The following is an 11,480-nucleotide window of genomic DNA, read 5'->3' on the forward strand; positions in this document are numbered from 1 at the left end:
TCAGTTGGAAATGTAATTGTAACACAATTGTGTCACAAAGCACTTAATATAATATTAACATTCAACTACAATGTAAAAATACTTAGTTCAAAGAGAAAAGTACAACCCCCCATTGTGCATAGTGAAAGGTTTCCTGGAGATCTGACTACATTAACCTCCTGTTACCTCTTTCTCTTATTATTAATCATTCTCAGAATTCTGGCTTGGATGTACATTTGATAATAAATAAAAAAATTTAAAAATCCCAGTTTGTTTCCTTGAATCATTAGCAGCAAAAAGAAGTTCTTTGTGCCATGAGATATAAAGACTTTCCAAGTAAAATGTCTCTCTTCCCCAAATCTCATTCCTAGAGTCTCTTCTACCATCTCCCCAATAGTGGACATGTTCACACAACATGATAACAACGTAGTAACCTCTACTTTGTCTTGCTGTGAATGTGTGCTTATGGATTAGGTTGATTTTTTTTGGGTAGTTCTCTCATCCACCATTGATTTCTGCTTGTGTGGAACAGTTTCAGAAAAGAGAAAAATAAGATATTCCCTAATATTGTTGTGGATCTAAACACAAATCTCTCCGAGTGTATAAAATATTGGAAAAGTTGCAGCTGGCCTCTTTGTTATTTTTGTAATCTCATCACAGAGTTAAAAAGAGAGAAATTCTTACAGTGCTCCTACAATTTTCACCCCAAGGTAGAAGATGGCAATTGCAAAGAAGCTTATAAATAGTGATAGGCACAAGAAAGCAGCCTTTGTCAGTTCCTTCCCAGCAGGGTCTCCAAGCTTACTACTTTGTTTACTCATTACCCCATTCTAGCTGGAGATTCCACCATGTCACATGATCTTGGAATACTGTGATATTGCAGTCACATGACCCCCCCAAGGATGCTGCAGTGGTTGGAATTTCGAGGATCAGTAATAAGTTTGAAAGGTCACCAAACAAGTTGTTACATGAGATCAACTTTTATGTAATTATCGGTACTTTCAGAAATTTCTATTTGATTTCATGGAATTGTACTCTTTTCTCCTCCCCTTACTGTTCTAAAGAACAGTAATCTATTTACAAAGTCATGTAAAGTACTAAGCATATATCAATGTATTGTTAAATATATTTAATGCAACAACAGATGGGAACTTTGGATTTTTATGATGAAGGCTACTTCCTATTTTATATAGGAAGCATCAATGCAATTAAGTTAATCTCTTATGGCTCAGGAAAGTAGGGTACTTAGTTTAGATTTTTAGACTGTCAGTTACTATGTCTGTAACTGTTGCAAAGAAGTTTAGAAGTCATTCAGATAACTTTTTCTTCCCCCCCCTTTTATTCTTTCATATTTCCTTCTTTTTTCTGCTTTTACTTTTATGTATCAATAGTTTTTAATCTTACATAAATCTTGTTTTATATATGTATGTATGTATGTATGTATGTATGTATGTATGTATGTATGTATGTATGTATGTATGTTGTATTTGTGCCGATAAATAAATAAAGGGAGACTAGTATAGATCTATTTCAAGCTATTTAGCTCTCATCAGCTAGCCATACCCTTACTGGGATTTGAACCTGGGCTATATTACATATTAGGCAGATGTCTTAGCCATTAGGCCACAGGCTCTGATCCGTTATCAGCCAAGCCAGGGTGAAAGGAATCTTAGAAAGGTAGATCCCAGTAAGAGTATGGCTAGCTGATGAGAGCTAAATAGCTTGAAATAGATCTATACTAGTCTCCCTTTATTTATTTATCGGCACAAATACAACAAATGTAACAAAAAGGCAACAGTAAAAATATTGGGTTTCTGCCTGGATGGTCTCTTGTGATGAGCCAAAGGACAGAGAATGGAAGTAGTGATCTTCCTCCCATATTTGGGCATACCGGAGGTTGTGACACTAAGAAACGTCTGCCTATAGCCATACTTCGAATCTTCTTGAAGCATGACTAGGCAATGCATATTCCTGAGACCGGTCCTAATCTTTTGTAATTTTGGCATTAAATAACATGGAATCCAAATCAATATAGAGGGGGTGTTTGTGTATTAGTTAAGGTGTTAGTATTTGACTTAGCAAGTTCCCAGCTTGACTCTGAAAATTGTTAGATGATTATGGGCCAACTACCATGCCACAGCTAAGTCTAGTTCATAGGATTGTTTTTGCAGGGACATCATAATAAGAGACCCCTCTGGATACTAATTTGAGCTTCCAGAGGGGAAAAAAGTGTGTGTGTGTGTGGGGGGGGCACAAATATAAAATACCAATACATTTTAATTTTCCTTTAAAATAAACTAGTGAGATGGTAGACAGTTATTCAATGAGCTGGAAAAAGGCTTTTGTCAGTATACTTAGTCAGAGATATAAAAATTACAGTCATGGTTCTGGTGCAAAAAAAAGTTTCCCAAAAACAAAAACACACCCTTACTGACAGATAACTGCTACTTAATTTGACAAATGACTTCCCTTAATTGTAATATAGTACTTTTAAAATGTCCTATAGTGCCCTCTGCTGACAAGATTGCAAAAATTCCTCAATGGGAAAAATTGCAAAGAGGTGCTGATTCAATAAGTGCAGACATGATTAGGGAATCAGAATATAACCAAAAAAAGGGGAACCACCAACTTTTTATTTTCATTTCTTCATTGCTTGTATGCCAATATTTCCAGTTTACTGGTTAGTTGATGTCTATTCAGTAGCATGACTTGTATATCCAGAACTAGGTAACCTAAGGGAAGGGAAGATGACCCCTCATTTGGGCAACACACAGACTTACAGCTTGTATCATGTTGCTTGATCAATCCACCTTGAAATGTGATGGAGCAGCACTAAACATTTTTCTGTTCTCACATTGTTAATGTAGTGGAATCATCTTAGCTGTGTGAAAAAGCACTATTTTCAGGAAGAAGAAAAGAGATATAAGTATGCAACTTTACATTTGGAGTTGAAGAAAAAAAGCAGGCCAATATTATGCAATCAAGGGAGGGACCTTGAGGTTGTCAAGACAATCTTGTCCTGATATAAATGGAAGATGAAAGAAGGATATTAAACTCTAATCCTACTTATTAATTACAGACTTTGGGGAAGAAATAAAAACCCCAACATAAATTTTGCTATTCCCACTCCAACCTCTTGTTTCAAGTTTTGTTGTTTAATGTCCAGGATGATTCATTTGTAGAATGGTAAAGCTTTTGCTTGACTAAATTCCATTTTAGTTGTGACTTAAAAACAATAAATTCTAAAGTAAATATATTATTGATAAATTGGAATGGGTTCAGAATTGTGCAATAGAGCAGGACTGGTTAAAAAAAAGTGATATGAACTCAGTCAATCTCTTCTTGTTCCTACAAGGTTGACCTTTGGTTTTTGACTTGTACACAGAACTGGATTGCTATCTCCTGCTCTGGAGGAGGGGGGAGATAAAATTCAGCCATCTTTATTCATCATCTATGCCAGTGTTTCTCAAACTTGGCAGCTTGAATGTGTGGGGATCTCAACTCCCAGAATTCCTAGTTGCTGCAGAATTGTGGGAACTTTGCATCTTCAAGTTGCCAATATTGAGAAACACTTGTCTATATCTTTTGGAGCACACCATCTAAGTAGAGACATTTCTATAGAAATCCATCTGGAGAGGCCTATCTGGAGAAAATATTGAATGAAGAATCAAAGGAACATCTATACAAATCATAAATGCTATTAAGGTAAAGGTTCCCCTTGCACATATGTGCTAGTTGTTCCTGATTCTAGGGGGCCGTGTTCATCTCAATTTCAAAGCCGAAGAGCCAGCACTGTCCGAAGATGTCTCTGGTCATGTGGCTGGCATGACTAAATGCTGAAGGTGCACAGAATGCTGTTAACGTCCCACCAAATGTGGTTCATATTTTTCTACTTGCATTTTTACATGCTTTCAAACTGATAGGTTGGCAGAAGCTGGGACAAGTAATGGGAGCTCACCCCACTAGGGATTCGAACCACCAAACTGCCACCTTTCTGATCGACAAGCTCAGCGACAAGCTTAACCACTGAGCCACCAAGTCTCATTTTACCTTTACCTTAAATGCTATTATAATATACCAAATTGCTTTTTTCAAAGAAAACTAAAAAAGCAGGTGATTGATGATCTGATCACTTTTATTCTTTGAAACAAAATTTATGCTGAAATCAGGCCAGTATTTTCTGCCATACCAATTCAGATGATGTAAACCTGTCCTTGGTTTTCTGTGATCTGATTTCATCCATTGTTTTAAGCCATGATAAGGTTCATCTGAATTGGCTTAATATGTCATGTGAACCCAGCCATTGAAGAATACAAGGGTATCTCTTCAGGCATACTCTGCAAAATTATGATATTTAAAACAATGGCTTCTTATTACTCCTGATTAATTACCTCAATCAAGAAAACATTTAGAAACAAAACAGATCAAACCCCAGTAAGTTAATTCTAGCAACAATAAATATGATGCCTGAATGTAACATATTTTATTTTATTTTTTTATAAATCCTTGCCTAAAAATCACTAGTGAGCAGAAGAATTACAGATGTTAAAATGCCACTAAAAATTTCTGGGCCAATCTGACAATTCTGCAAGAACTCTGTGAACCTGGAAGTTGGACAAGTTTATGTTGGTGCAAATGGTAAAATATTGTGCAGTGATTAAGGTGTTAGACAAGTAAGTTCACTGTGTAAATTCCTTTCTCAGTATTTTCTAGCTCAACCTAACACAAGGTAGATTTGGTAAGGACAAATCTCTATAAAATATGATGATTTGAATATGTGCTCTTTGTAAGCTTCAGGACTGGCGAGATTCCCATGCTTATGTCATTCCATGTAGTTGCACATTGTCAATGCTAGCCAGGGGAGAAATCCACTTACCTTTGCTACAGGTTTGGTACCAATGTGAGCAGTTTAGTACCTCCCGCGCATGTGCAGAGCGTCAAAAAGGTAAAATAAGCATAGAGGAGGGGGAATCTGCTGTGCTGTGTGATTTATATTACTAGTATAAATCACACCGCACAGCTGTCGGAAAAAGCAGGTTCGCCAAAAACAGTTTCATTTATTTTACTACCAGTTTGAGTGAACCAGTAGCATTTTTACTATTGGTTCGGGTGAACTGGTAACATTTCACCCCTGATGCTAACCCTATCTATCTTCTGTAGCCTGAACTAATTTTGCAAGATGCTAAAACTGAAACGTAAATAGTCATGGAGAATTAAGGGGTTGGTTAAATTTTGGAACTGAAATAAGACCTATAGCAAAATAAGCATTTGGAGTCTACCCTATTTAGTTATCAGAAGATATTATACAGTATATTGCTGGATTTGAAGATTCAAAGTGCAAGAGAAGTGTTAAGCTGATGTCTTTAACACTATCCTTGCCTACATCAAAAGACTATTTATTACTAAAGAGCCTCTTCAAGGCAGCCTTTACATCCTTATTCCTCAAAGTGTAGATAAGGGGATTGCAAAGGGGAATGATGACTGTGTAGAGCAGAGAAAGTATCTTGTCAATTTTAATAGAATCTGTCGTTTGGGGATGTAGGTATACCAACATTCCTGAGCCATAAAAAAGACTGACCACAATCACATGAGATGAACAAGTGGAAAAAGCCTTCTGACGCCCCATGGCTGATGGCATGTGTAATATAGTCCTAGTGATATAGAAGTAGGAGGTTAAGATGACAACAAGAGGAGCCAGAGCAAATATAACATTCTCCATATATACTACCAACTCATTGGTGGAGACATCAGCACATGCTAGACTGAGGACTGCTGGCATGTCACAGAAGAAGTGGTCCATTTCATTGGGGCCACAAAAGGGGAGGGAGAAAATGAGTCCAATTTGTACCAACTGCATTGGGAGGCTGAGAACAAAAGAACCAGACACCAGTCCTATGAGCATCCTTTGATTCATTATGATCATATAGCGCAGGGGCAGGCAAATAGCAACATAGCGATCGTAGGCCATGGCAGTTAGTAAGAAACACTCAGCACCACCCAGAAACAGCATGAAGAACATCTGGGAGGCACAAGCTTCCAAAGAAATGGAGTGGTCTCCGGTGGCCAGGCTGGCTATCATTTTGGGAAGAGTGACTGAAGTGTAACAAACTTCAAGTCCTGATAAACTTCTTAGAAAAAAATACATAGGTGTATGGAGGGCAGAATCCTTTGTTGTCACAACCACAACGAGACCATTGCCTAGAATGACACTCAGATAGATAGCAAGAAAGGCAGCAAAGAAGAGCAGAGGGTGTTCACGGAATCCCAGTAAGACAAACTCATTCACAGCACTCTTGTTCTCCCAGTTTCTGGCCAGTTCAGCATTCATCTAGAAAAAAGGGAAGTGAAAAGGATGGACTTCAGGGAGTGCGATGACTTCTGTAATTACAAAATCAAAACTCTGTAAACTATCCTTCCAAAAACTAGTATGTTCAGTTTTGTCAGACTGAAATTCTCAACATTTATCTCACCACTGTGGTGTTAATACATTCTTAGAGTTTAAGTCCAGCAAATTGCGAAATACACATCTTGATCCCTTCACTCATCCAAGATATTTTTGTAGGAAACGTACCGTACCTTTATTATTTTTTACAAACAACACAAGGTAGTGAACATATCCAACACATCTTCGTCGTCCTATTTTCCCCATCAATATCAAATGTCGCTAAAGATGAGACAGTCAACCATTTGATCAGTGGGTGCAGCAAAATTTCACAAACTAACTACCTACAATGCCACGACCGAGTTGCTAAGATCATTCACTGGAAATTGTGCCAGAAGTTTGGATTTGAATACAGCAAAAACTACTGGGAACATCAGTAGTTCCCAGTAGTTTTTGAGAAGGTTCTAGAGAATGAAAAAGTCAAGATCTTGTGGGATTTCTGAATTCAGACTGACAGGCACTTGGCCTACATCTGACATAACAATACTTGAAAAGAAAAAAGTATGGTTCATTGACATTGCAATACCTGGAGATGCACGAATTGAAGATAAACAGCAAGAAAAAATCACAAAGTACCAGGACTTGCAAATTGAAGTTGAGCGATGGTGAAAAAATAAATTGTGTGTTGTCCTGATTGTAATTGGAGCCCTTGGAGCAATACCTAAAGGGCTACTTCGCTATTTGGAAATTCTAAATTTATCGGACTTGAACATTCTGACTCTACAAAAAACCACCCTGCTTGGAAAAGCTTATATCCTCCGATGTTACCGTAACAGTTCCTAGGTCCTTGGTTAGGACTCGAGCTGTTGAGCTACCAACCAGCCCTAAAGACTGTGAATCTCACCAAAGATTAACCACATAATAATAATATAACCACACAATAATAATATATTCTATGTATATTAGCTATACATTTTACAGAGTTATCAAGTTTATGTAGCAGAATTAATCATTTCTAGAACATATAGAATGCACTACATATAAAGTCCACATACATTTCATTTCTTCCACTCTAATATCATCACTGTTATTTTTAAGATTATACTATGCTGTAATTCTTGACAGTAAAATATTAGTGTCTGGAAGTGAACAAAATTCAGTTGATTTCCTATTGATGAGCTATGAAAGTGTACTGCCTATCTCGATTTTCGGGAGGGGGGGAATAGTGAGGTTCACTTCTCAAGTATGCCCAGACAAATCTTTAATTATTTAATTTCCCTTCCTTGTTTAGGGACTTTCATGAAGTTTTAGAATAATCTTTAGTTTCCAATTGCAATTGTTTTGTGTTTTCCTTCTCTCTTTTCTTTCCTGCTATTAAAAAAAAAACTGAGGAAAAAAGTTTTCTTCTATGTTCAGTGCTAGGAACTGGGAGCACTTTTGTTCTCAGAATTTGGAGCCTCTAGTATCTAGACTTATGTAAGAATGAGAGAAATCATATGCCACAAACGTCACAAAATTGTCACAAATATCTTAAAGGAAATCACTATCTTCTATCTATTCATTTAAAGTGATATAATTACACCATTGCATACCCTTAAAAAAAGAAGTCCAGTTCTTTTTATTGGATATCCAAATATTAACCAAGAATGAAACCACTTACCTTTGATGTTGCTACTCTTAAGAGCTAAACAAAATTGACTGTGATTTTTCCATAGATCTCTGTTTTTCTGTATTTCGAATTATGCTACCTTCAAAAGGAAGAAATCAGAGACTGGTTGCTTTGATTGGCAATCATAAACAAAGGAAATTGAAGTAATGCATCAATAAATTGTATGGGAAAAATAGACGGGTTCATTTCTCTTAAAAATTCTTACTAAAGTACCATAGAGAATAAGGAATACTTACCATTTTCATAGCTGACATGCCCCTGTTTTCTGTTCTAGGCGCATTTTGTTCTGATGGTCCTCATTAGCAAGTTTGTTCTATCACTCCTTCACAGTGATCAATAGATATCTAGGGTCTGTATAGATGTTCATCATAGAAAAGCTAGCTGTGGAAGTTCCATAGGAATTGATAGCCTTTGGGAAAAACAGACGGAGATAAGGGATGGTTTTTTTTTAAAAAAAAGTTCTCAGCTTTTTACATTTGGGAGCATGTGTATGAGGCATAATAGTATAACTTGTTCCCATGGTAATCAAACATCAGCCATATTCATGGTACAGGGAGAAAAAGCTTCAAAAAGCTTAAGACGTTAAAAGTTTCTATTTACAATATCGGTGCTGATACTAACAAGTGGGGGTAGGGAGGTAACACTGTGTAAGAGACAGGGCTGTTCATATGAGCAGCATAAAAGGTTAATGCACTTTTTGGCTGCCACAGCTACCAGCCCATGTTCCGGGGGAGGGTGTGAATAGGGCAAACTTACAGCATTTACTGCTATATGAATAAAATGGATTTAAATTTATTTGACCTAGCTTAAATAAATAAATCAGTGGCGGAATTCAACATTTGTTACTATCGGTTCTGTGGGCGTGGCTTGGTGGGCATGGCTTGGTGGCTGTGGCAGGGGAAGGATACTGTAAAATTTCCATTCCCTCCCGATCAGCTGGAACTTGGGAGGCAGACAATAGATGGGGGCAGGGCCAGTCAGAGGTGATATTTACCGGTTCTCTGAACTACTCAAAATTTCTGCTGCTGGTTCTCCAGAACTGGTCAGAACCTGCTAAATGCTGCCTCTGAAACAAATTGCTAACAAGAGGTTGTATTTTGATCACAGTAATTCAAATTTCTGGTAAATTCTGGTTTATCATCCTTTTTGAATGTAGCTGAATGAATAGTTATCTTCTCAGATGCGATCAAGAATATGAATAGCCCAGTGATGGGTTTCAAATTTTTTTAGAACCTATTCTGTAGGTGTGCCTGTTTTATGGGAGTGGCTAGGTGGTTATGTGACCAGGTGGGAGTGGCTTGGTGATCATGTGACTGGGTGGGAGTATTTTTGCAGTCATGTGACTGGCTGGGAGTGGCTTGGCAGTTATGTGACTGGATAGGAGTAGCTTGGCAGTCATGTGACTGGGTAGGAGTGGCCAAGTCGATGTCACTGAATTCTTTGCCCCTAAGAATGATCTACAAAAGAAGATATTAAAAAAGGAAATTTATTATTTTGTGCACTTACTACTTAAATAAGAATAAAATAAGTACACAAAACAATAAAACAGCTACTTACAGAGGAAATATGACTGTCCTTGCTGGTCTTCAACATTACTGACCACCTTACACACACACTTCCAGCTCCTCTGGCTCTCCCCTCTTCCTGGATTCACTCAGACATCTTTAAAACTCACAGCCTGTGCACATGCACACACTTCCAGGCCCTCTGCCGTGTGTGCGTGTGCACAGGCTGTGAGTTTTAAAAACATCTGAGTCAATCCAGGAAGAGGGAAGAGGCAGAGGGGCTGGAAGTGTGTGCGTGTGCAAGGCCTGAGTTTTTTTTATAAAAGTTTTTATTTATGGAGACAAAGACAAATAAAACAAAAAACCTTCATCAATTACATAAAGCATGTCGTTTGGTTACAGGCTTCTGTGTATCATCGCTTTCAGTTGTATATAAAGTCACAAATTATCGATCAGATATACATAGGTACATTATTATCATTAAACATCAGCTGTTCATCTACAGTTATTATTCCTTCATTTTGAACAAAATATTCTCAGTATTGGATTCATATATATATATATAAATACATACATACATATTAATAATTTAATTTAATAATAATATGCCTTTATAATATCACCTACATCATTCTATTATTCTTAACTGTATAAACTATTCTCCAACATTTTTCATTTCCATATTTTTTTATCTAACCACTGATAGAACAAATCCCATACCTTATAAAATTGTTCATCTTCTTGTTCTCTAATTTCAAATGTCAATTTACTCATTTCAGCACATTCCATTATTTTTCGAATAACTTGCTCATGCCTTGGTATCTTTTCCTTTTTCCATTTTTTTGCAAATACAATTCTAGCTGCCATTAAGACATTTACAATCAAATATTTCAAATCTCTGTTGTATATTTCCGGTATAATTCCCAATTAAAAAATCTCTGGTTTAAAATCTATGTGTTTCCACATAGTGTCCAACCATGTGTGGATTTTAGTCCAGTATCTTTTAGCTTCTATACAAATGCACCATATATGATAGTATGAACCTGGTGTCTGATGACATTTCCAACACTTTTCCGATTTGTTCTTGGACATTCTTGCTATCCTTGTCGGGGGTAGGTGCCACCTGTAAAACATCTTATACAAATTTTCCTTATATGTTGTTGACACTGTCATTTTACAATTTTTGAGACCACAATTTCTGCCACTTCTCTAGTTCAATCCCATGTCCAAAATTCCCTCCCCCAACCTATCATAGGTTTTTTTAACTTGCTCTTCCTTTAGCTTAACCTTTAGTAAGTGTCCATATAATTTTTAATTACTTTTTCATCAGTGCCTGTCAGAATTATATCTAGCTCAGTCATTTTATCATAGAAACCTTCCATTTTATGAACTTTGTCATATTTAGATTGTATTTGCACATATGAAAACCAATTCATCCTTATTCCTTCCTGTTTCAACTCTTGCATAGATTTAAGTTCACCCTCTGCATTCAATATTTCACCATATCTAACTGTTTGTTCCTTTTTGTATATTATTCGATATGAAAAAGTGTCAATAGTTGATAGCCAGACTGGAATTTTTAAGTAATGTTGCCTTTTGATCTCCCAATTTAATAGCAAAGCCTCTCATAAATAATGTCTTCTAAAATACCCCTGCATTTTAGTTCCCTTGTACCATAAAAAAGGCATGCCATCCCAACAATGAATCATGAGGGAAGAGGCAGAAGGGCTAGAAGAGTATGTGTGTGTGCACAGGCTGTGAGTTTTAAAAACGTTTGAGTGAATCCAGGAAGAGGGAAGAGGCAGAGGGGCTGGAAGTGTATGCGTGTGCACAGGCTGTGAGTTTTTAAAACATCTGAGTGAATCCAGGAAGAGAGACGAGACAGAGGGACTGGAAGTGTGTGTTCCTATAGTATCTTCCAGCCCCTCTGCCTCTTCTCACATCC

The 11,480-nt window shown here is 37.0% G+C and overlaps 1 protein-coding gene across 2 annotated transcripts; it reads right to left on the reverse strand.

Moving 5' to 3' along the window:
• Nucleotides 1–5,371: 5,371 nt before the first annotated feature.
• On the reverse strand, nt 5,372–10,595 carry LOC106540575 (olfactory receptor 10A7-like). 2 transcript variants are annotated; one of them, XM_087711964.1, is made up of 2 exons: nt 10,579–10,595; nt 5,372–6,269 (listed from the first exon to the last, which is right to left on the reverse strand). In XM_087711964.1, the coding sequence occupies exons 1-2, from the start codon at nt 10,593–10,595 to the stop codon at nt 5,372–5,374; spliced, it is 915 nt and encodes a 304-aa protein (XP_087568090.1). The 2 variants fall into 2 exon arrangements, with proteins under 2 accessions (XP_087568090.1, XP_013911224.1); XM_014055749.2 differs by lacking the exon at nt 10,579–10,595 and having other exon boundaries at nt 5,372–6,307.
• Nucleotides 10,596–11,480: the final 885 nt, after the last annotated feature.

Source organism: Thamnophis sirtalis, unplaced genomic scaffold (assembly GCF_051295495.1).
Source record: "Thamnophis sirtalis isolate CommonGarterSnake01/CBP01778 unplaced genomic scaffold, rThaSir2_p1.2 scaffold_4, whole genome shotgun sequence".
Lineage (NCBI taxonomy): Eukaryota > Metazoa > Chordata > Lepidosauria > Squamata > Natricidae > Thamnophis > Thamnophis sirtalis.

Coding starts and splice junctions, on each gene's coding strand:
- LOC106540575 (XM_014055749.2), bottom strand. CDS start 6,307: ATGAATGCTGAACTGGCCAGAAACTGGGAGAACAAGAGTGCTGTGAAT.